General features: G+C 36.6%; 1 protein-coding gene and 1 pseudogene across 1 annotated transcript; one reads left to right on the top strand and one right to left on the bottom strand.

Annotated features, from left to right (window-relative positions):
• Nucleotides 1-490: 490 nt before the first annotated feature.
• LOC120135263 lies at nucleotides 491-7,093 on the bottom strand (annotated as a pseudogene).
• Nucleotides 7,094-12,459: 5,366 nt separating this feature from the next.
• Nucleotides 12,460-13,028, top strand: LOC120135278 (calcium-binding protein KIC-like). The gene has a single exon (XM_039151565.1). It carries the CDS (start codon nucleotides 12,520-12,522, stop codon nucleotides 12,898-12,900), a length of 381 nt encoding a protein of 126 aa, XP_039007496.1. The 5' UTR covers nucleotides 12,460-12,519; the 3' UTR covers nucleotides 12,901-13,028.
• The last annotated feature ends 13,347 nt before the right edge of the window (nucleotides 13,029-26,375 follow it).

Here is a 26,375-nt window from a genome sequence, read left to right as displayed (position 1 = left end):
TATTTTATTTATTTATTTATTTCTCTAACATTTTTAACTTTGTAGATAAATTCCAATTGATTAAAGGTAAGCAATTTGAATCGTGTAATTTTAATTTTAATTTAAATTTTTAACTTTTCGTGACTAAGAAAACCGGCAAATTAATTAGTACCGAAAAGGTGGTTCAAGGGTGCTAATCTTTCCTTGACCGTAACCGACTCACGAACCCGACACATTTCTGGTAAAACACAGATCAGGTAAGATGGTGTCCGATCTACCTAAATATCGTTTAAAGTGATCGGTGACTACTCCAATTCATTTAATCCAAGTCGAAGCCCAATTTCAGGCCTACCGAAAAAACGACAGTGACATTATGCTAATGCAATTGATAAATCGATGAAACTCGAATCTCATCAATTAAATTTCTGTCAATTATTTTAGGAGAACCATATTTGTAGGAGCCGAAAGAAGAAACAAATAAAACTAACAATGCATTTTAACGAGCAACCACTGTCCCTGACTTCATTTTATTATTTGTTAAAAGCTGTTTCTTAATACACAGCTTAAACTGCTAGAACACGATGACAAGCTATGAGCAAAGACAGACCGGGAGAGACAATCACATAGTAGTTCAATAAAATATTGCATCACGCCACGATCTCATGAGTAGTCTGTTAGAAGCCTCGTTTTCCTGAGCTGCTTCATCACGGGGCGCTGCCCAGCCGAGGTTCACAGCCAAATCTTCCACGGCCACCATTATCACATCGCTTCGAACGCCTATATCGGTTGCATACCTGCTCATACAGTACATCCCAGCTGCTCCCGTTACCACATCTACAGGACTTGGCATCAACAGCTTTAGAGGAGAAGAAATGAGAGCAGCCAAGGGGGCACCGATCACCGATGAAGCCTGACCGCTTCTCCCGAACCCGAGCCTTTCCATAATCAGAAGACCTGTTTTGCAATACAGAGCAAAGTCCTCACAGTTATTCTGGAATATGTCGTAGTTTCCAAATCCGTTTTGAAGAAGATACATTGCCCTGTGGATAACCGTTCTGGAAGGGTCGGACACAGCTGTGGTGCATGTGCCTCCACGCACTTTGGCAAGGAAAACTGATGGGGTCACCCCGTACTTAAAGAAGTAAAGAGATCCGCTCCGAAGGAATCCAAGTTCCTTTCAGGCCTAAAGTGAACCACCTTGCTTCCGCCAACAAAGATACCTACATGATTCGACATCCAACAAGCTCATAAGGTTAACAATCACAAAAGCACAGGTTAACTACGACACAGGAAGCAGAAGCAGGAGCTGGAGATATGCTTTGGAATCTCAACAATCAGAGTAAGGCAGTAATCTACAGATCGAAGGGATCTTGATAACAATGGTGTCTTCAAAAGACATAATTCAGTTAATGATGAAATTAGACCAGCCATCAGTCTAACCACCAACAAGATGAATATCAATGGGATCACTAATATCAGCAAAAAGTTCAAGTTTTACGCAGCTAAAGATATCACGATCGAGAAATAGAAAATGCAGCACTAAATCTTTGTGCTAAAGATATCATGATTTGGATTGAAACTTCAATACAAAGCCAATTCCTAACAACAAGAGCAAAGAGAGTGAAAAACATCTAATAGTTCTCAAACAACTGTGGCAAGCTAAGAATTCTACTCCTCAAACGTTCTCCACGTGATTTACTAAAAATGAAGCTCTCCATACTGACATGATAATTGATAGATTTTTCCTCAAAGCAGATCAAGCAACTATTTAACCCCTACAAATCACTTCATAGAAGACTTTGTATATCAAACTAGATGTAAGGTATGGCTCATAAATATACCGGTAAAGAGGATAGGGGATGAAGCGGAGTGAGCGAAGCGAACATCAACTGTCCTTACAAAGAAAGTCTCGTAGAGGGGGTTACGATTATGTGGGTTGGGGGTGCGGGGGGTGTGCCCCCGCGGTACGGTACAAGGTTAATTTTGTAATTATGTACCAGGGGTTTTCTATTATAAATAGAGATGTAACCTAAACCTATGAGAATTGAATAAAATTTTCTAGCGCCGCCTAGGCACCGAGGACGTAAGCACATTGCCGAACCTCGTTAAAATTCTTGTGTTCTTTCGTTTACTTTGCCCGATTTATCAACAATTGGTATCAGATGTCAGGAGCAAAATTCGAAGTTGCGAAATTTGATGGTCTGGGTAACTTCGGATTATGGAAAACGAGGGTGAAGGATCTATTGGCGCAGCAGGGGATCCTGAAGGCTTTGCGACCTACAAAGTCGGCGTCGATGGAGGAGGAAGATTGGGAAGAATTGCAACAACGAGCGGCAGGAACCATACGATTATGCTTGGCGGACGAGGTTATGTATCACGTCATGCATCTATCGTCTCCAGACGAAATTTGGAGGAAGTTGGAAAGTCAGTTTATGTCCAAATCCTTAACGACAAAACTGTATCTAAAGCAGCGGCTGTATGGGCTGAAGATGCAGGACGATCATGATTTGGCGCAACACGTGAATGTCTTCAATCAAATCGTTTCTGATTTGGCTCGGCTTGATGTAAAAATTGAGGATGAAGACATAGCGATGATTTTGTTGTGTTCGTTGCCTCCCTCTTACGAACACATGGTGACTACTCTTACATATGGGAAAGAGACTACCAACGTTGAGGAGATTACTGCAGCCTTGTTGGCTCACAACCAGCGGAAGCAGAATGCAGGGGGAAAACTCTCAAGCCGATAGCTTATATGTCAAGGGTAATCGAGACCGTGGACGGAAGCCAGAGAAGGCAGGGTCTGGCAAGCGGAATTCCAGATCCAAATCTAGGGATAAGAAGACAATTCACTGTTACAAGTGCAAGGAGGCGGGACAAATGAAGAGAGACTGTCCGAAGTTGAAAAAGCAGACTGATAAGAAGCGTGATGTTTCATCCAAGTCTGTGAACGTGGTCAAGGATGACAATTCTGATTGCAGTGAGGGTGATATGCTTTCTATTTCAATGACTCAATTGACGGATGCGTGGATTCTTGATTCTGGATGTTCTTATCACATCACACCAAATAAGGAATGGTTTTCGACATACAGTTCGGTTAATTCTGGTTCTGTTTATTTGGGTGATGATCGATGTTGCAATATTGTTGATATTGGTGATGTCAGAATTAAGATGTATGATGGCTCTGTTCGGACGTTGAGTGGTGTTCGACATATCCCATATTTGAAGAAGAATTTGATTTCTTTGGGCACTTTGCACAAGAATGGTTTTATCCCTAAGGCTGATGAGGATAGGGAAACCATTCGGATTGTTAAAGGTGCTTTGACTGTGATGAAAGGAAAGATGACTGCATGAAATATTTATAGATTGTTAGGGAGTACCGTTGCAGGTGGAGTTCATTCTGTTGAGTCTTGTGATGATACTACAAAACTATGGCATATACGTCTTGCTCATCTTAGTGAACGTGGTATGATAGAATTACACAAAAGAAATCTGTTGCATGGTGTCAAAAGCTGTAAGCTCGATTTTTGCAAGTATTGTGTTCTTGGTAAACAGACTAAAGTCCGTTTCAAGACTGCGAGGCACACAACTCAAGGGATTCTTGATTATGTGCATTCTGATGTATGGGGGCCTTCCACGACATCGTCTTTGGGTGGATCTAGGTATTATGTTACTTTTATTGATGATGTTTCACGGAAAGTTTGGGTGTATTTTTTGAAACAGAAATCTGAAGTTTTTGAGAAGTTCAAGCTGTGGAAAGCTGAGGTAGAAAACCAAACAGGACGAAAAATCAAGTGTTTGCGGTCTGACAATGGTACAGAGTACACAGATTCACAGTTCTTACACTTCTGTAAGGAGCACGGGATTAAGAGACATTTTACAGTGCGCAAGACACCACAACAGAATGGTGTTGCGGAACGGATGAACAGGTCATTGAATGAAAAAGCCAGATGTTTGATGTTAAATGCGGGGCTTCCCAAACACTTCTGGGCCGAGGCTGTTAACATGGCGTGTTATCTTATCAACAGATCGCCAAGGGCATCATTGGCAGGGAAAGTTGCAGAAGAGGTATGGACTGGTCATGATGTTAGTTTTGATAACTTACGGATTTTTTATGTGCATGTACCTGCTGATGAGAGATCCAAACTTGATGCAAAATCGAAGGAGTGCATTTTTCTGGGTTACAAGAAAGGTGTCAAAGGATTCAAGTTCTGGGATCCAGTTGCGAAGAAAATTGTGATTAGTAGAGATGTTGTTTTTGATGAGCAATCCATGTTGCAACAGAAGAAAGACACGACAGTGGTGGATTTCGAGCAGTTTCCAGTTGAGAAAACAGAAATGTCTCAACCGACTTCTGGTGGTTCCACTACGGATGATTTGCAGGATTATAGTCTCGCCAGAGACAGGGTGAGACGGACGAATATAAAGCCTCCGAGTAGATTGGGTTTTGAAGACTTGGTCTCTTTTGCACTTATTGTTAGTAGTAATGATCCGGTTACTTTTCATGATGCTGTTACTAGTCAGGAAAACGACAAGTGGATGGCGGCCATGGTTGAGGAGATGGAGTCTTTGAATCACAATCGTACATGGGTGTTGGTTCCCCTTCCTGAGGGTAAAAAGCCGATTGGTTGCAAATGGGTGTATAAGAAGAAACCAGTAGTAACAGAAAAAGAGGGGGAGAAGTTCAAGGCTCGTTTGGTAGCAAAGGGTTTTTCACAGCAGAAAGGAGTTGATTATGATGAAATCTTTTCTCCTGTGGTCAGACACACTTCAATCCGAGCAGTTCTTGCATTGGTGGCCAGTTGGGATTTGCATTTAGAGCAGATGGATGTTAAAATTGCTTTTTTGCATGGTGATTTAGAGGAGCAGATCTACATGCGGCAACCTGAAGGTTTCACTCAACCTAGAAACGAGCATTTAGTTTGCAGATTGAAGAAATCTTTGTACGGGTTGACACAGTCTCCGAGACAATGGTATAAACGGTTTGACTCCTATATGATCAAGATTGGCTACAACCGATGTGAGTATGATTGTTGTGTCTATGTTAAGAGCCTTGATGATGGTTCTTTTATTTTTCTATTATTGTATGTTGATGATATGTTGATTGCTGCGAAGTACATGGATGATGTTATCGGTTTGAAAACTTTATTGAGTCGGGAATTTGATATGAAAGGTTTAGGTGCTGCAAAGAAAATTCTTGGAATGGAAATTTGCAGGGACAGAGACTCAAGGAAACTGTGGCTATCTCAACGGGGTTATGTTAAAAAAATGCTAGAAAGGTTTGCGATGAGCAGCGCAAAACCAATTAGCACTCCATTGGCGAACCACTTTAAGCTCTCATCAGAACAGTTCCCTAAGACAGATAAGGAAGCTGAAGATATGGCAAAGGTTATGTATTCTAATGCTATTGGCTGCTTGATGTATGCAATGGTATGTACTCGTCCTGATTTAGCTCATGTTGTTAGTCAAGTTTGTAAGTACATGTCTAAACCTGGTAAGCAACATTGGGAAGCAGTCAAGTGGATCTTTCGATACTTAAAGGGTACTGTGGGACATGGAATTGTTTTTGGTAGTCAACGAGATAATCCTTTGGTTGTAGTATATGTGGATTCAGACTATGCATGTGACTTGGATAATAGAAGATCTACGACAGGGTATGTTTTTACTCTTGGTGGAGGACCTATTTGTTGGAAGTCTACTGTTCAATATGTAGTGGCACTATCTATAACTGAAGCTGAGTACATGGCAGCGACTGAAGCTGCAAAAGAAGCTTTATGGCTCACTGGTTTAGTGAAGGAGTTGGGTGTTCAGCAAGGTGGAGTTCAGCTGCTTTGTGACAATCAAAGTGCTATTCACTTAGCTAAGAATCAGGTATATCGTGCTAGAACTAAGCACATTGATGTACGTTTTCACAAGATCAGAGAGTTGGTTGCATCTGAAGAGATTTTGTTTCAGAAGTTACACACTGATGAGAATGCCGCTGATATGTTCACCAAGCCAGTTACGATAGACAAGTTCAAGCATTGCTTGGACTTGTTGAATGTTTCAAGTTGTTAAAGAACTAAGGTAACCCAACCCACATTGAATATTTCCTAAGGGGCATGATATTCGCCAAGGTGGAGATTTGTAAGGTATGGCTCATAAATATACCGGTAAAGAGGACAGGGGATGGAGCGGAGTGAGCGAAGCGAACGCAGCGAACATCAACTGTCCTTACAAAGAAAGTCTCGTAGAGGGGGTTATGATTATGTGGGTTGGGGGTGCGCCCCCGCGGTACGATACAGGGTTAATTTTGTAATTATGTACCAGGGTTTTCTATTATAAATAGAGATGTAACCTAAACCTATGAGAATTGAATAAAATTTTCGAGCGCCGCCTAGGCACCGAGGACGTAAGCACATTGTCGAACCTCGTTAAAATTCTTGTGTTCTTTCGTTTATTTTGCCCGATTTATCAACACTAGATCATAAAAAGGGCGTGATTCAAAGTAATATTTAAAAAACAACCTCAGAATGGTGAAATTCTAAACCACTATTCTCTCTTCTGCTGTCAAGAAAAACTCCAACCGACTGATCTAATATGGAAATAAAGGGTTTTTCTTTTGCTGATTTTCTTACACATCACATATTCCAATGGAGAAAAGGAGTAACTTTTACAACTACCCTACGAAGACCCAGGAACAATATCGTCACAAAAATAGTCAAAAGACCCAAAAACAAGACTTGGAGAGGGTAACATGGAAAATTATCGAACATGAGTCAAATTCACGAGAAAAAAACCCAGAGAATCAAAGGACAAATGCACAAATCGGAATGCAAATTGTTTAGCAAGTCTTTACATTTCTGGGGTAACAAATGATCGAAAGTCCAAATTGAAGTCAAAGGAGAGAAAAGCTACCACGGTGAGAGTAGGTGAAAACAGCTCTGTAAGTGTAAATATGGTCTCCAGGTTTGATCTCATCCCTCCCTACCTTGTTTGAAAGCAGACCCATTTTTACCCTTCCCAGCGTCTTCTTCTTCTCCTTCTCCTCCACTGCTTCTCTGCCACTGACAATGTGGCTTAATCACGGTAGATCCCACGTAATCAAAGCATTGTGGTTTAATCTTATTGGCTCACCGAATCAAGAACAAATATCGGTTCCTTTTGTATTTATTTCTTTTTTAAAAGCTCACCATCATTATGGAATAACAATGATGAACAACACCTCCCTCTTGTTTTTCCCTTTTTTTTCAACTGTTGACTATGAAAGGGTAGGTATGGGACAAAATTTTTTTTCCACCAAGTTAATGAATTGGTGAAGACTTCAAATGAAGCAGAGAATTGAATGTTATGAGCTTCCCAAGTTGCTGCTCAATGCTCATTCCTGTATATGACGGACAAATTTCTGGATGTTTGAATTTGGAACTAAATCCGGAGACTGATGCAAGAAGCACAATATCGACAATGGTTTCAAGAGCTATGCATACATTGGAGGCCTGCAGAAAAGAGATGCATTAATGGCAAAAAAAATATTGAGGGATTAACAACATCAACCATTTTCTTATTGTTGTTCTGTTTCCTCCTACTTCTGGCTGAAATAACTCGGGACAAAAACCTTATGATGAATGCAACTGAATATGTAATACCAGTTAATGAATAGGTAAAAACTAACAAATTAAGCAGAGAATTAAACATTGAGCTTGCCAAGTTGCTCCCTAGATGCTGGAAATAAAGCTGGAGCCTGATGCAATTGAGGCACAATATCAACGTTGATTTCAAGAGCTTTCCAAGAGGAGGGAGCAAGCATTAAAATGTTGGCTGTTTAGACATTAACATCCTTTTAACCGTTTTATTCTTTCCCTTTCGTTTTTCCTTGTTAGCTTCTTTTTGAAAATTTTGATGACAACGGTTTAAACTTCTTGAATTGTGATCCTTGCTAACCGGAAGCTGTGCTTTTTTGGTGTTATTAATTGGGATGAGAATGTCTATACTTTTCACTTCAGATTAACATCTTGTTTCTTGTTTATCAGAAGAATGACTTGTAAGTATTGGAATCGGTCAATCTTTTAAGGCATAAGTGACTTTTCTTCACACATTTCCGTTTTTGCAGCAACAGCATCACTATTTGCTGTTTCCAAGAAAAAGAAAAAATGGTACATAAACAGATAATACTTGAGAGAGAACAGGCACTGTTGCCAAGAAAGGAAAAAAAAATGCGTCACTCGGACTCAAACCGGAGACCTTCAATGTGTTAGACTGACGTGAATCGTGATAACCAACTACACCACAACACCTTGTCTGCTGTGATGAAGAATAAAATTATTTTTTTAAAAGATATTATATAATTCATTAAGAAATTTTTATTTCTTTTGTCGATTGTTTCAGAGATGCCGGTTGAGAAGGAGACCTCTAACAAACTGCTGGATTGTCTGAGGAAGTTGACTTAAAATATAAATGGAATCTGTAAAACTATGATTTTGGTTTATATAAACAAAAACTTACGAGGCATGCAACTGAAGTAGTAATACCAAGTTAATGAATTGGTGAAGACTTCAAATTAAGCAGAGAATTGAATGTTATGAGTTTCCCACGCTGCTGCTCGATGCTCATCCCTGTCCATGGCAGACTGATGCATTTGAATATTAATATATGTTCAATACAAACATAATTAATTTTCTTTATTTCTTCGTATGCTATAAAGATCATATTCATATTTGAATATATTTCAAACACAAATTTCTTTAAAATTTTAAAGACCATATTCAATGATCTTGTACATCGTCCTTTTTGCAGCACCTTCTGTCCAGCTCCATCGATTTGCATTTCTACTCAGTGGATAGCTCCGTTACATTGAAAAAAAGCTATAAAGTTCTTAGCATTAAGGATGCTAAAAGAAGGAAAGTTCCATATAATCCAAGAAAAAAATGAAGTAGAAAACTCATTTATGAATTAATTAACTCATTTCACTGCTAACATGTTTCCATTAAGTAGGGCAAATAAATCATGTATGAGCCAAATGCTTTGTTTTATTATATAGGCGATCTTGATCAAAGCAAATGCAGTATCAGCAAATATTGAGCTTGTGATTTGTTCCATTTTTTAATTACTTTATTCATTGAAAAAGGTAATTAAAAAATAAATGTGGACAAGCAAACTTTTCCCTACATGTCTTCTCAATAATGCAAATGAACTAATATCGTAGAATTTTTCTCGTAGCAAAATAATTTCAGACAGGAAGTTTTTTCCTTGTGGCAAGAAGGCCAGAGCTTTTACCTTCAAGAATGGCTGATAAAACGTTACCGACTTAAGAATCCATCATAGATGCTGAATTGCCCCAAAAAATTATGGGAACATGCTTCTACCTTAAAGCATTTGACATTATAAACTCCAAGATCTCAAACTAGACTCAAACCGGAGACCTTCAATGCGTTAGACTGACTAATAACCAACTACACCACGACAACTTGTTGATCGCAATCAACTATTAATTAGATAATACTAATGAACAAGTACTTTAAGTTAATGAATTTGTGAAGACTTCAAATTTAGCAGAAAATTGAATGTTATGAGCTTCCCGGTTGGCTGCATGATCCTCAGCTCTGTATATGGACAAATTTCTGGATGTTCGATTTTGGAACTAAAGATGGAGATGATGCAGTTGAAGCACAGTATCGACAATGGTTTCAAGAACTATGCAGACATTAGAGGCCTACAGAAAAGAGATGCATTAACGGCAAAGAAAATGTTAAGGGATTAACAACATCAACCATTATCTTATTATTATTCTGTTTCCTTCTACTGAACAAAACCTTATGATGAACGCCACTGAATATGTAATACCAGTTAATGAATAGGTAAAGACTAACAAATTAAGCAGAGAATTAAGTATTATTAGCTTGTCTAGGTGTTGGAAATAAAGCTGGAGCCTGGTGCGATTGAGGTACAATATCAACATTGGTTTCAAGAGCTTTCCAAGATGGAGTAGGCATTAAATGTTGTCTGTTTAGAAATTCACATCCTTGCTGACCAGAAGCTGTGTTTTTTGGGTATCATTAATTCAAATGAGGATGTATATATAACTCTGCACTTCAGCTTAACATCTTGTTTCTTGGTTATCAGAAGATGACTTATAAGTATTGGAATAGGCCCATTTTTTAAGGCATAAGTGACTTTTCTTCACACATTTCCGTTTTTTGCAGCACCAGCATCATTGATTTGATCTTTCCAGGAAAATCAAAAATGGTATATAAACAGAAAATACAGATAGATTAGTTGTTGTTGCCATGAAAGGAAAAAATGGCATCACCCAGACTCAAACCGGAGGCTTCAGTGTGTTAGATTGGCATGATAACCAACTACACCACAACACCTTGTTTACTCATTCTAAGAATAATACTATACGTATTTTAAAAAGTATAATTTTATAAACTGCTGGCCTCGTCTGAGACTGCTGACTCAAAATATAAATGAAACCTGCAAAACTTTGATTTTGGTTGGTATACACAAAAACATATAATGCATGCAACTGAAGAAGAAGTAACACTAATGAATTAGTGAAGACTTAAAATTAAGCAAAGAATTGACTGTTATGAGTTTCCCAAGTTGCTGCTCAATGCTCATCCCTGTATATGGCAGACTGATGGAAGTGAAGCACAGCATCAACATTGGTTTCAAGAGCTATGCAGGATGAGGGTGGCGCTTACTGGAAAGAGAGAGTTCAATGGCAAAGGAACTGTTGGCTGTTCAGGGATTAACAACATCGGCCATTTTCTTCTGTTCTCTTACAATTTTTGTCCTTTCTATGAATATGATTTTAACAATGTGAATTTCTTCTATTGCATTCTTTTCGGCCGGAAGCATTATGTCAATGAACCGTTGCTACTGGAGATCACTATCATGGAATGCATCGTCAGCGAGCACTACCTATGAGAGCTATGCTTGTATAGCATGTTAATTACAGAAAAAAAATGTTAATCAACTTGGAAATGAATGTTGAATATTCATATATGTTCAATATGAGCATAATTATTTTTTTTTTAAATTTTTTTCGTATATTATGAAGATTATATTCATGTTCAATATGACCATCGATTTGCATTTCTACTCAGTGGAGAGCTCCGTTACACTGGAAAAAAGCTATAAGTTTTTAGTATTGGGGATGCTAAAAGAAGGAAAGTTCCATATAATCCAAGAAAAAAAAAGTAACAAACTCATTTATTTATTATTGCAGCATTAATTAACTCATCTCACTGTTAACATGTTCCATTTCTTGATTAATATATTCATTGAAAAAAGTTATTAAAAATAAATGTGCAGACAAGCAACCTTTTCCCTACATGTCTTCGCAATAATGCAAATGAACTAATGTCGTAGAATTTTTCTCGTGGAAAAATAATTTCAGACAGAAAGTTTTTACCTTGTGTCAGAAAGGCCGGAGCTTTACCTTTGAGAATGGCTAATAAAACAGTACTGACTTAAGAAACCATCGTAGATGCCGAATTGCCCCAAAAAAATAAATTGCAAAAAGCTTACACCTTAAAGTTTTTGTCATGTATCATCTTTTCAAAAAGGCATATTTGATAAGATGTACAGTTTCACCGCTTATAAACTCTCCATTTTCATTTTCAATGTTTGATTCATGTCCCTGATCTCTCAAAGATGTGATATTTGATGATGCAAGAGGAGAGAAAAGCTTGTGTCGGGAGACGAGTGGTCACATATCACGGGCCTAGACCACGTCGATCGCCCCACATTCTTATTTTAGGCTTAAATAATAGACTGTATATAGGGCAAGGACCAGAGATTGTATTATGAGACGGGCAATTATAAACGAGTGTTGAAAGAGAAATGACTCGATATATCATAGACTGGGGTTTGCCGAGTGACCCCATGAAAGAAATAAGAAACTTCCTTCGTCCCTATGTACCTTCCAACTTTAAATGTAGTTTGTCTTCTCTAATGGATAAATTATTCATCGACAGTTTTGTTTTTCCAATTTGCTATCATGTAACACATGTATGACGGCAGTGATGATGAAGTCCGTGGAATGCTACAAACCTTATTATCGTGTGATATAAAAATGATAAGTATCGATAAAATGCAATTAAAAAAGGGATAAATTACATATTTAGTACTTAAACTACTGTTTTTAATCTGTTTTAATACCTAAACTTTCAATTTTTTAAAATATGTCTAACGTTTAGTTTTTTTTATTTTAGTATTTCACCGTTAAAAACTTAACGCGTTTAATACTTAAACTATCAGTTTTGATCCGTTTTAGTACCTAAACTTTTAATATTTTTAAATTAACGTTAAATTTTGAACGGTACTAAAATGAAAAAAAACTAAATTTTAAGTATGATTTTGAAAAATTAAAAGCTTAAGTACTAAAACGAATCAAAAGGGTTAGTTTAGGTACTAAACTCACAATTCAGAAAGAAAGTACATGGAAATGTCCCTATATATAGCCAGCTCTCTAGGTGCAAAATCCACCGTCCGCATCTTCAGTTCAGTTACTTTAGCGACCGAATAAGAAGAAAGAACTTCTTTGAGAAACCCGTCATTATGGACAACAACGAGATTAACGGAACAACAACAACAGCAACAAGCAAGTACGAGGATTTGTTGCCCGTGATGGCGGAGAAGCTGGACGTGGAAGCTTTCGTGGGTGAATTATGTGGAGGGTTTCGGCTTCTAGCTGACAGCGGAAAAGGGTTGATTACGCCGGAGAGTCTGCGGAGGAATTCGGGACTTTTGGGGATGGAAGAGATGAGCAGAGAGGAAGCAGAAGGGATGGTTCGAGAAGGTGATCTGGACGGCGATGGGGCACTCAACCAGACTGAGTTCTGTATCCTCATGGTTAGGCTTAGCCCCGGGATGATGAACGATGCCGAAACATGGCTTCAGAAGGCCATTGCCCAGGAGCTCAACAGCCCCTCTGCTTGATTCTTCTTTGGACTTAGTATTTGTTGTACTTGGTGAATTATGATGTTCTTGTGTACTGCAAAGTTCTATTAGTTGTTAGTGAAAATGATTATGACCTGTTAACAATGGTTCACTAGTCTGTCCTTAAAGTATGGCATCATAGTCAAATCAAATGATCTCCGGTAAACAAACTCAATTGAACAAGTACAACTTCAATAGATCTGTTCCTCAACATTATTTCTCAATATGCTGTGTAATTCCTTTTGCAGTGATCTCCGGGACTCGAAAATTATACAACCGAGTAGACTTAACAATAAAGAGAAAAAGGGTAAAAAAACAAAATACAGACCTAGGCATAGCCACAAAAATACTTTCGATAACCACGTGACAACACTTGATGACTTTGCCATAAGTCTGAACATCAAACAGGCGATCTCTGCTGCGAATTCAATGAGCAATAAGGATGGCATTGGCATTGCATATAAAGTATTAATAAACTGAAACAAAGTTCAGAAGAGATAAAAGAACCGGAAAGCAACCATAAATGGCTTTAAATCACTACCTCTGATAACTATTGTAAACACTAATTTTTCGTTTATTATTATTAAATTATTATTATTATTATAAATATTATTATTAATATAAATATTATTATTATTTATTATTAAATATATATATATATATATATATATTACAAATTACATCAGAATCCCAACAAAAAAGCCCAGATCCTGAAGCCCAGTTCAAGCCCAAGTGGAGACCCAACAGTAACTCTAGGGTTTCTTGCATCTTCATCCCAGCCGCCTCAATCTCAGCCGTTGGATCTGGCAAGATCCAACGGTCCAAAGCTCTCCAACAAGAAACCCTAGGGTTATGATACCCTAAGGACCACGCGGCGCCGCCTCTGCCTCCAGCCGCCCCACGTCGACGTCTCAGCCAGCTGCCACGCCTCCACGAAGCCACCTTCAACCGAAGCCTCCAAAAGCACCTCGTTTCTGCCCCACGTTGAAACCCTATGGTGAGTCACCACCATAGTCTGGTGACTCACCTAGGGTCACCATTTGAGACCGGTTCGAGAGATACACCGTCGATGGCTACCACCTAAAAAAAAAGACAACAACAACGGCAACGCACAAAGAAAGAGAACCCACTACGAGCAGTGAACCAAAATAGAAAACAAAGAAAGAAGAAAGAAACTTACCTTTGGAGCCTTGACCATCGCCGTAAGCACTAAACATCGCCGGAGAACAGAAAATACCGAAGGTATTTTCATAGATCTACTCCGACTAGGAGTCTTTTTGGGGAAACAAAGGTCGGACTCGACTTTGGGGAAATTAGGGCTGTATTTTAATGTAAAAAAAAATTTCCGGCCACCGCCGGTGGCCGGCGGTAGAGTTAACGGCGGCAGACGACTGCCGACTGGTGGCCGGCCTTCCTCCGGTTGGAGGAATCTAGAGAGAGGCGAGAGAGAAATCTCTCTCTCAGTTTAAGAGAGAGAAGAGGAAAGCAGAAATGAGGAAGCTTGGCCCTTCGGGCCAGGCGTTTAGGGTATTTATATCCCTTCCCAAACGATGTCGTTTTGGGGAAGGGTATCTGTGTAATTTCATAACAGTAAAACCCTTTTCGCTGCCCCTTTAATTTTGTAATATTTACAAAATAGTCACTACAAGTTATTTTTATTTATTTTAATTTGGTATTCAAATTTTAATATATTATGTTTTAGTCCTTTCCAGTATAATTACATACTTTAGGGCAAATAACCGATTTAGTCCCTTATTATTTAATTAATATTTATTTTAATCCTGTATAATTATATAGGTTAAATTACATTGTTAATATTTATGTTTTATAATATTTCGAATTGGATTTCTTAATTTTAATAATTGATATTTTAATCATTGATTAATAATTATATATGTAAATTATTAATTTCATTATTTTATTTATTATATATATATATATATTGGTTTAAATAATAATATTTATTTTTAATATCAAAGAAAAGGGCAGTCTTAAAGCAACTAGATGTCATATTCTGATATGTTAAAAATAAATAAATATCTTATTTATAAAAATCAGAAAACACATATTGTAAAAAAGAATTATTATTTTTAAATTAAGAAAGGGCAGTCTTAAAGCAACTGGATGTCCATTTTCTGATATTTTTAAATAAATATTTTACTTTTATCAATTATATATATTAATCTAATTTTTATTATTTTTAAATAAATATTTTATCAATATTTATTTATTTATTTTTTATATCAAGAAAAGAGCTGTCTTAAGGCACCTAGAAGTCCTTTTCTGATATTTCTAAATAAATAATATTTTTATAAATATATTTAAAAATATATTTTCTTAAAATTATAGTAATAAAATTTGAAATAAAATAATTATAAATTAAATATATTTGAATTCTTAAAATTCTATTATTAGAGACAATTTAATTAAAAGTACCAATTTTGGGCGTTGTAGGGGTGCTAATCCTTCCCTAAACGTAATCGACCACGAACCCCTTTTTATTAATAAAAAGAACGAATTTTTGGTTATAAACGCGGATCAGTTCATCTTTTAACTGATGTTTTCTTAAAAACTCTTTTAAAAGATAATTTTAGGTATTCGACCTACCTAACCCAAAAGGCCGATGGCGACTCCCAAATTATTTATTATTAACATCACTTTTCCCGCCAAGTAAAAAATCCGTGCCCGGACGAAAACGGTTACGACAGCTTGGCGACTCCGCTGGGGACCTTTTCAAGCTTTTAAAATCAATTATAAATTGTCTTTATTAATTATAAATTAAAAATTCATATGTTTAATTTATAATTCTTTCTTTTCAAATTTTTTTTATATATACTTATTATTTTCATAGTATTTATATATATTATTTCATTTTATTTGCAAGCATTTTATTTCATTATTTATTTATCTGTTAAAGGTTTGAACATTTCTCCTGACACACAACACTTGCATTACATAAAGCTCTATAATTGAGTTTGTCCCTTTTAAGTGGGAGTGAAAACGACGTCTTCGTGAGAATTTATTCTCCGTGTCAGACCTAGCAAGTAACTTTTGGGGTTCATATGCTCTATGTCTTCGTGAGAATTTATTCTCTGTGTCAGTCATAGAGAAATGTGTCCCCTCGAATTGAACTCGATCCGCTTAAAGTCTGTAATGGACTAGGATTGAGGGTTTTGACAGCCCAATGGGGTATCAACAAGGACAGTTCGAGTACCTTTACTCCTAGAACTGAAAACCTGCATATAATAAACCCTAGATACTCTCCCGATCTGAAACCATTTCAGTAGGTATACACAAAGGAGAAATAAACTCTAGCTTTTAATTTATTTTATTTCCTTTTCTTTTTCCTGAATAAATGCATGCGAACTAGAAATCATGCGGTTAGGTTAAATTTTCCAAACAAAGCATGGAACTAGAAAGCATGAGGTTAGGATTTATTATATACCATGATAAATAAATTTTTTTCTTTCAATTAGTTGGTATTAACCATTTTATTTTTTCTTATTTTCCCCTGCATGTTATTTTTGCTCAAATTTGTTTATATTGTTTTCTTTTGTTTGCATTACATGATCATGACCAAAAGGTGTTAACTGAAAAGACTGTTCATCAAATTGGAAAGAAATCATAAATGGACAAAAAGTTTTATGATCGAACAAAATATGACGCAACCGTGGAATGGCATCCTGAGGGAACTCCAAGGATAGAGGAGAACTATGCACCCAAAGATTGTATGCCCATTAAAGATCAAAAGGAGATACGTGAGATAAGAGAGCAGATGTCCAAGATGATGGATAGAATATCTGTTTTGGCCAAAAGAGAAGAGATTCCTTCACAGAAAGAGAGAAAGCTTAATGAAGATAATCCTGCAATTTCAAATATATAAGGGACTTCTGATCCTAACCAATTTGAAAAGTTGCAGACAATCATCATTTGTATTCACAAATCGTCTGGAGATACCAAAGAAATGATGACAACTGTAAAAGCTCCCAGAGAAGAGAAGAAATCATGTAATCAGAAATCATCAAAGTTTGGTCTGCTCCCGATGTCTAAAACTCATGTTCAATCCAAGATAAAAGGTGGTTCTCATATTGATATTATACCTATATCATATAAAGAGTTGTATGAGAAGCTACTGGAAGCACGAGAAGTGGATCCATATTATATAAAACCGTTCCAACCTCCGTATCCGAATTGGTATAACATCAACGTTTATTGTAAATATCATGCCGGAGCTCAAGGACATACCATTGAGAATTGTCTTGCCTTCAAACTTCGAGTCCAAAGTCTTTTGGATCAGGGAATCTTGCAGTTTATGATAAATGATCAACCTAGTTTGGTAATTGAAGATCCTGTCAGATCAACACCAATATATTCAAAGGTAATAGCATCAGTAAGGACGTCCAGAAGGAAGAAGATTTGCCGAGATTCGAAGCCAAATATGTCATTTGAAGGATCAAAACAAGGAATTGAGCACCAAAATGAAAAACATGCATGAAGATTTCCAAAAGATCAGTCAAGCCTTTCGAAATGTGGCATAGGAAACACCCTAGAAGAGTGGATCACAGGGGTCACCAAGATGAAAAAACAGTAACATATATGAAGGACGAGCCAATAAGTTTTCTCATGATTTACGAGTTACAGAAGAAAGATGCAATAGGTCTGTTAGTGAATTGAAAAAATATCAAGTCGAAAATCAAGTGTTGAATAGTGCTATGACCAACATGGAAGCATCATATCAGATCTATCAGCATGAGATTGATACTGAATTAGAAGCCACTATAGACAAGAACAAGACATTGAAGAAATGTTTAGATGATTATAGAGATCTTGTACGAGAACTTTTTGAACACAAAGATTCTCACAAGAAAAAATGAACAACTTTGTTTACAACTTCGAGAATTGACATAAAGGATAAAGGAAAAAGACAATGTCATGAATAAAGCTGCTGCTCAAGCAAACAATGTGGCTCATAAGCTGGTGGACTTAGCTGGCTTCACAAGAGAATTAAAGCAGATGGATAACCACACCTGAGTATGAGTGGAAGTTAGTTTGGCTTTTAAGTTAAATAGAGAAATTAGGAGTGAAAGCTATTCCCTACATGTAAAAGTTTTGTTTGATGTACCGAGACTTTTGTGTTCAATGAAATCTGTTCTAAGATGATCACTCTTGAGTAACACCTTTTCATACATACATTTACATTTTGTTTTTGTGCATTTTCATTTTGTATTCTACTTTTACATCTTTGCATTACACAGTTTGCATTCTTATTTTTGCATTTATGCATTTTCGCATTTACATTACATTTTTTAGTATTGTTATATACATTAATTATAAAAACATGTTAATAATTAATGAAAGGTTTTGTAACAGTAAAACCAAGGTCATTCATCAGGATATAGGAAAGAAACATCAGATTCAGTACCAGATGGATCAAATCAAATTATTCAGTGTGTGGCATCTGATAAAGAAAAGATAACTGCTAAAGAGCAACCATGCTATCAGAATGAAGAGTCAAGAAGGATATACTCTGGGGCATCCCACTTGAACTCAAAGAATAGCCTCGTTCATTATTCACAATATGAGGAAAGATTTAAGGATAGATGAAGCAATCAAAAATATGAAAAGTGTTGATGTCTCCCACAAAGAATTAGAAGCACGAGAGCTCAGCTTGGTTCCAGATTTGGTTATTCCCCATGATTTCAAAATGCCTGATTTTGAGAAATATGATGGCACCAGTTGTCCCTTAATCTATTTGAGAATGTTTTGCAGAAAAATGGAAGGATATTTAAGTTCTGATGATCTGTTAATTCACTCTTTCCATGATAGCCTTATTGGCCCAGCAGTAGTCTGGTACAATCAGTTGACACAAGAACAGATCAAGAGATGGGTTGATGTAGCTGATGCATTTTTGGAACAATATCGGTATGTTAAGGCTTAGCTCCAACACGTATGGATCTTCGAAGAATAAAGAAGAAAACCAATGAAAGATTTCAAGAATATGCCTTAAGATGGAGAGGAGTGGCAGCACAAGTTCAACCTCCCATGTTAGAAGAAGAGATATCACATATGTTTCGGGATTCTATTCCCGCTCCTTTCTACGAGTTAATGCAGGCAAATCCGACGAAGGAATTCAAGAATCTCATGACAAGTGGAGATTTAATTGAGAATGTAATCAGTGAAGAAAATTCAAAAGTCACATCCAAGAACCCGATGGATCAAAAAGCAAAAGCTGATCATGTGAATGAATGTTGCATCCAGTCCTCGTAATTACAAAAGAAAAAGAGCAGTAACTGTTCGAATCGACCAAAGAAAATCATGCGATCAAGAAAAACTTTGAAAGTGTTCCAAACTTCCATTTCAGACTTGTATCCTCATTTGGTTAAAGGTCAATACATCACACCAAGACCAACTAAAGTGACATCAAACCCTTCTGCCCATAGCTATGATCAAGATAATGTTTGTAATTTCCACTTGGGGGTAAGGGGCATTCTACAGGCAATTGTAGGCCACTGTTAAAAGAAATTGATATGCTTGTTGACAAAGGGGTTTTGACACAAGAATGATCAAGAAATGGGGGGCAAATGAAGAAAAGATCCATGATCCTATTACATCCCAACATTATAGGAATAATGAGGCATGATGAATAAATAAGTGGAAGTTGTTATCTACCACTGTAGTACTTTTCTATTTAGCATCCTGTTTAACTTGTTTTTTGTTCCTTTCTCCGCCTTTTGCAATAAATAAATTTGTGTTGCTTATTAAGGTTATGAGCATTCAGTCAATTTTGTAATCTTGCAGTTCTTGAATATCAACTGGATTAAAAATTCTGCATGATTAGAGTTATAATCTTTGACAGAATATCAGGATTGAAAACCAGAAAAACAAGGACCATTGACCTTACCTCAGAAGAAATACCCCCAAACACTATCCTATTACAAATATGAGATAGCCTACTCCTATTGAAAGAAATTACAAAAAGGCTTGGTATTTATATAGGAGCGTACAACATGGGGCATCGTTGATGTATTACTTACAAAACCAATTAGAATATTTTTCTATTAATGACGTTCGATGATGAACATAATTTTTACAAATAGGTAAATCTAGTTTAAGTCAGTTGCTTGAGAATTGAACTCTAACAAAGAGATTTTCTGAATTCCACCAAAACCTAGACTATAACAGGTTCTTCTTAACAAGCTTAAGAAATTGGATTTGAACACCCATATTATATATTATACAATAAAGCTTGAGTTGTCCCTCTAGAGCAATTGGTTAATTGCCCTGGCTTTATGGATAATATTCAGCTAGTCTATTATACTATTATATGCAATAAAACTGTCCCTATAGAGCAATTGGTTAATTGCCCCGGCTTTATGGATAAGTTTCAATTAACCTGATAAAGGTGATTATTTATTATATACAATAAAGCTAAATTCAGCTAGCCAAAGTGGCAAATGTGTTAACAAATGGACTAAGGGAGTTACGAAACACCTGTTATAGTCAACTTCACACAAGCACTCAGAAATTTCATTTAGACCGATATTTTTGCACTACTTTGATTAGATGAGTCTAAATGAAAGATTCCAGAGAATTGAAATTGAAGAATTCTAGAAGGTCTAGTGATTGGCAATCCTAGTTGCGTTATTTTGTACGCATCGGATAAAATACCAAGTCCTCAAAGTGAGACATGTGACAAAGTTCACAAAGACCGAGAGATGAGTGACATCTTAAATAGATGTAACCATAGAAAATAGGAAGGCCATCCTGAAACCAAACCAAATCTTGATACTTGTCAAAGAATTATAATTCTCAAACATTACAGAGTTGTTGATATTGTGAACCTGAAAGGGGTAATACTTTACAAAATTCTTTCATTCTTCAATAAAGAAAGGAGAAAAAACATTTTTAAACAGACACAATCTCAAATAAGGAAGGTCCTTGAAGTAATCGTTGCTTATTCTACCTCTGTTGTAGAAAAAGAATGAATGAGGCTAGATAAAAGTCTGGAGAATTGAAATTGTGTATTAGCAGTTCATCAAGAAAGATTATCGTTATTCATGCTGAGGGAGATAAGCATCACCAGACAGATTATTTTCCCCAACCATCAATTCATGTTCTCTAGAAGATTACATCATAGAGCCATGAACAAGTCACTACCTGCACTCTGGTATACCGTGATGTTGGCTCAAGTCTTGATACATTATTGCTACTTCTTCTATGTCGATCATTTTCTTTGTCAAGATGATATCGATTATGTTCTTCAGAAAATTACTGAACTTGAATTTGAGGACTTATGGCACAGAATAAGACATTGGAACAGAATCTACCCTTATAGGCCTTTTATATAGGGTAACATTGGTTACAGGATTCCAAAAGTTGAAGATGACCAGTTTTACTGTTAAACTGTTCCATAATTCGAAAAGAGTGGGATATATTGGAGTAGAGAAGACAGTGGTCATAGCAGTCATTGCAAGAAAATGCACCAATAAAAATCTTTTAGTTCATCTGATGATGTTTATTTCTTTCAGTAAGGTTGTTACGCTGGATGCCACTGACAACAAGGTCGAATTCGACAAATCTACTCATCAATTGCTCCAACCGATCATCATCAGTTCTTGCACATCTGTTTTCAAAGATATACCAGATAGTAGAAGGCGACCTCTGCATCACTGATTCCAGAAAAAAAAGACAGGACATTGATATCACTGGGGAACATATCTCTAGCAGATCCTCCTCCTCGTGTATAGAAGCATTTCCACCTCATCAAGAACATACTTCTAGACACTCGAGGTGGCTCATCGTCATAAGCTTCAAGAGCCTTAATAATCATTTCTATCAATTTGGCACTTCCTGTACATGTTTGTAAACAGTTTCAACTTTGTTCTTGGATCCCAGGAAGGCCATCATTTCTTTGTCAATGGAAAATATCATGTATAGTGTGTGGAGAAAACAAAGTAAGAGGAAAAATTGTTCTCAATTGGTAGATTATGAATATAGCCCCTTTTCAGTGTAGCAGCATGAAAATACTTCGAATCTACAAATTCTGGCTCTACATCGAATAAGTACTGTGATATTCCAGTCCAAACATTAACTGGAGTAAGTGCCATGTTCTCGTAGCAGAAATAAGAGGACCCAATAGCATCTTCTGGAAGTCTTTGAGTTATCTGATCTGGTTTGGTATGAACCCAAACCAATCATTAAATTTGAAAGATGAATTTGCTCATAGTAGATAAGGAGACCTAATAGCATCTTTTGGAAGTGTTCTTTGAGTTATCTGATCTGGTTCGGTAGGAACCCCAGAACCAATCATTGGAATTGAAAGATAAACTGCATGATCGTCTTCATTAAGAAGCTTCTTTTCAAGCTTCATTTGCTTCTTCCTTTTCAAAAATCATATCCCAAGTTTCGCCTTTGCTTGTTATTAGGGTCATTGCATAATTGCTTCCTATCTTCTACCAGAAGAAGTGCGTCAGCAGCCTTTGATATTTGAGCACATATAAAATCTGTCAACTCTGCAATTGATGAATTCAGAATCTGTCAACTCTGTAATTGATGAATTCAGACCACATCTCTTAATGGCTATTGAAGTTTCAGCTTCTGAGTACCCATTTTCGTCAAGAATAACAGTTTATTCTCCTCATCAGAATCAGAATTCAGTATTTCCTCAGTATCGAAAGAACTATCAATATCTATGAAATCATCCTGAAAGATCGCTTCATAATCAGATGAATTATTATCAGAATCAACATGTTGCATGGGTGTGGATTTTTCAAGAGCATGTACCATTGTATATGTAGTCTTGCCAGTGCATCAGATTACTGTTTGCATAAATTGGTTTCTCTCCTATGGAAAGTATTTCAGAGATGCCCTTCACTGAAAGATGATAAGCCACTGTGTCAGCCTGGAACAGATTACCAAGCAATTTATCTACTCTGTCTCACTAGACCCCCCCCAGATACAGAAAATGGTCACCTCATTCAGAAGACACATATTTCAGACGTTTCTGTCAGAATGATTGAGTACTTCTTAAATTTGTAACAACATGAAGAGAATTCTCCAGTTACTTAACAACACTGTTGTTTAGTGACACCATAATGAGAGCATTCAAGATAAACAGATTTGGGGCACGAATAAAGCTACAAGTACTTACAACAGTTCATTGTCAAAATTGGACCTCGTGGGATCATGACATTTCAGTCAAACAGACATTGAGAGTGAATCAGACAAATCTAGAGGACATCTTGAGGGCTCATTTCAATCAGAAATATAATATTAGGGCATTTTGAAGGCTCACAACAATATGAATATTTGGGCATTCTTAGAGGCTCATCTCAACAAGAAGTAATGTTGAGCACATTTTAACATCTGTATCAGCAAATGTTGGGGCATTTTAAAGGTTCCTTCAGACAGCCCATGTGGGCATTTTAAAGGCTCAGATTAACAAGAAGCAAATATCGGGCATGCTAAAAGCCCATTTCAATCAGAATTAGGATTGTTGATGCATTTTTGAACGATCGTACCAGCAAATGTTGGGGCATGCTGAAGGCCCACATCATCATGTTAAAAATCATTGACTTGAGCAGATATTTCCAATGAGACAGAAAGATATGAAGAATGAAATGATAAAACAATGACAATCGAACTGACTATATATATGCTTCGTTCATCAGGCAGTTGCATTAGAATCTTGTTGTTGAACAAATATCTACTCAGCAAGTATGGTTTTCAAATACCCAATCTTCTTAACCATGTTTCATATGACATCGTGTTCTTTGTTAAGCTACAGCACGGTGCATGAATAAAGACGGTCCCCAGACAGACTACTCGATCCAGGGTTCAGTTCCTCGAGATCTCAGCTTTGAATTTGGTTTTGTGTGTCGGTGATAATTGAAATATTCTTTAAGATTCCTGGCAGTTTTTCAACCATAATGTTGAGATTATGAAGCTGTTTTTTCACATCGGTTTTTGCTTACTTGATGACATTGAAAAGGAGACTCAACTCACTTATATTACTGTTATTCCCGTTGTTACTGGGATCATCATTGCCAGCCAGGTTAAACTGAATTTTTATTTATTTTGGGTTTTATTATGTGTGTTTCATCCCCAGCAACAAGAATTCCACGGATATCTTTCTATGCATATATCCTATAGCTGAAGTGTTTCTACTTTCTACCATGCTCATTACAGAAGAAAATGTGATCAGTATTACACTTGCCCTTGCCCGAGATGATATCGAAATCAATTAGTGTCTCCTATTCAATTCGACACCAGCACATTTGGCGAATTTGACCAACTTTTGGTCATACCAACATCACACTTGAATCCCATTAAGTTTTGTTCTCAAGTGATCTGTGACATCATACAAACTTTGAACACCATGCAAGAGATTCAATGATTGAGAAATCTTGGCATAAGCCACAAAAAAGGATGAATGTGTTGTCAAATGTTTTACGAACATTTGAGCTGAAACACATGAGATGAAGAATGTTGTCAAAGTGTTTTACGAACTAGTTATTTGATGTGAACCAATGTTGTGATCATATGGTTTCCATTTTTGATCCAAGAAGAAGTTTGTCTTCTTCAACTTCAAGATTATAAGTTGAGATATGATGAAGATTTCTTTCCGCAGAAGGAGAGCTGAAATTTTAACAACAAGAAACTAGTTGAACTACAGGTTGTTGTTAAGCATCTCGACATGATATGGTCCAAGTTGCCTTATTCGAGATCTGATTTAAATGTGGGGGACATGAAAGGAATTGAGATAAATTCTCCTTATGATGTGTTTCAAGAGTCAAATCAGAACAGACTCTACTCCCCTAATTAATCCCTGTTGAGTTAGACATATCTACATCTACACTCTTCAAAGATGATAGATTCTCTTTTCAAAAATGAAAGCTTTATGAAATTTCTACACAAAGTCCAAGCAAATAAAGTTGGTTTTATCCAAGACAAAATGGAGCATCAAGGTCATAATTTTGACTACGACAAGAGTTCCACAAGTGAAACATTTCTTCTGAGACTTAAATGAATCAAAGAAAATGCAAAGATACAAATTGATCAGATGATTCTGTAGAAATGCAAGCTTGACAGCATAAGTTTCTATACTGATATCCAGAGGTAACCATGGCAATAAATGATGAAGTGAAGGAAGACCAAGTTCACCACTCTACGACAAGAGTTCCACAAGTGAAACATTTCTTCTGAGACTTAAATGAATCAAAGAAAATGCAAAGATACAAATTGATCAGATGATTCTGTAGAAATGCAAGCTTGACAGCATAAGTTTCTATACTGATATCCAGAGGTAACCATGGCAATAAATGATGAAGTGAAGGAAGACCAAGTTCACCACTTTGAAGTCAAATGAAGATTGCATCAACATTCATGCATTCATAAGAATATCATTTACACAATAGACAATGCATTTCATTGATACATCTGAGTGCATTCAAACATAAAGTTTTACAGATCTTCAGAAGAACAAGAAGATTCATGGTAAAAAAATACCTTACACAAAGAAGGTATTCAAAACCACAAATACAGGAATCATGCAAACATCTGAAGAAGAGATGGACGCAATCCACAAAAATGAGCATTATCTTCAGATTGGGTCATGTTACCCAATCAACATGTTATTTCAAAAAAACATAATGAGAAAACGATTTTCATAGTTTCTCATTTTATCTTTTCTAAAATGAAATTGTTGAAAAGTAAGAAAACGATTTTCTTAGTTTTTTTTACTTAGTAAACTATTTCCAACAGCCTTATCTTGAAATTAGGGCATGTTACCCAATCAACATGTTATTTTGAAAAATAATGAGAAAACGATTTCCATAGTTTCTCATTCAATCTTTTCTAAAAATGAAATTGTTGAAAAGTAAGAAAAACGATTTCCTTAGTTTTTACTTAATAAACTATTTCCACATCTGTGAGTCCTGCAGTGATGATGTTTCCAAAAAGCCTTTGGGAGCTTTTTGATGTTTTCAAAGCCTTAGGGTCATCTGTAAGTCCTGCAGTGCATGATGTTTCCAAAAAGCCTTCGGGAGCTTTTTGATGTTTTAAAAGCCTTAGGGTCATCTGTAAGTCCTGCAGTGCATGATGTTTTCAAAAAGCCTTCAGGAGCTTTTGATGTTTTCAAAGCCTTAGGGTCATCTGTAAGTCCTGCAGTGCATGATGTTTCCAAAAAGCCTTCGGGAGCTTTTTGATGTTTTCAAAGCCTTAAGGTCATCTGTAAGTCCTGCAGTGCATGATGTTTCCAAAAAGCCTTTAGGAGCTTTTTGATGTTTTCAAAGCCTTAGGGTCATCTGTAAGTCCTGCAGTGCATGATGTTTCCAAAAAGCCTTCGGGAGCTTTTTGATGTTTTCAAAGCCTTAGGGTCATCTGTAAGTCCTACAGTGCATGATGTTTCCAAAAAGCCTTCGGGAGCTTTTGATGTTTTCAAAGCCTTAGGGTATCTGTAAGTCCTACAGTGCATG

The sequence above is a fragment of the Hibiscus syriacus genome, unplaced genomic scaffold (genome assembly GCF_006381635.1).
Source record: "Hibiscus syriacus cultivar Baekdansim isolate YM2019G1 unplaced genomic scaffold, ASM638163v2 tig00110607_pilon, whole genome shotgun sequence".
NCBI lineage: Eukaryota > Viridiplantae > Streptophyta > Magnoliopsida > Malvales > Malvaceae > Hibiscus > Hibiscus syriacus.
Note: the sequence above shows the minus strand (reverse complement) of the source record. Positions and strands in the feature narration are given on the sequence as shown.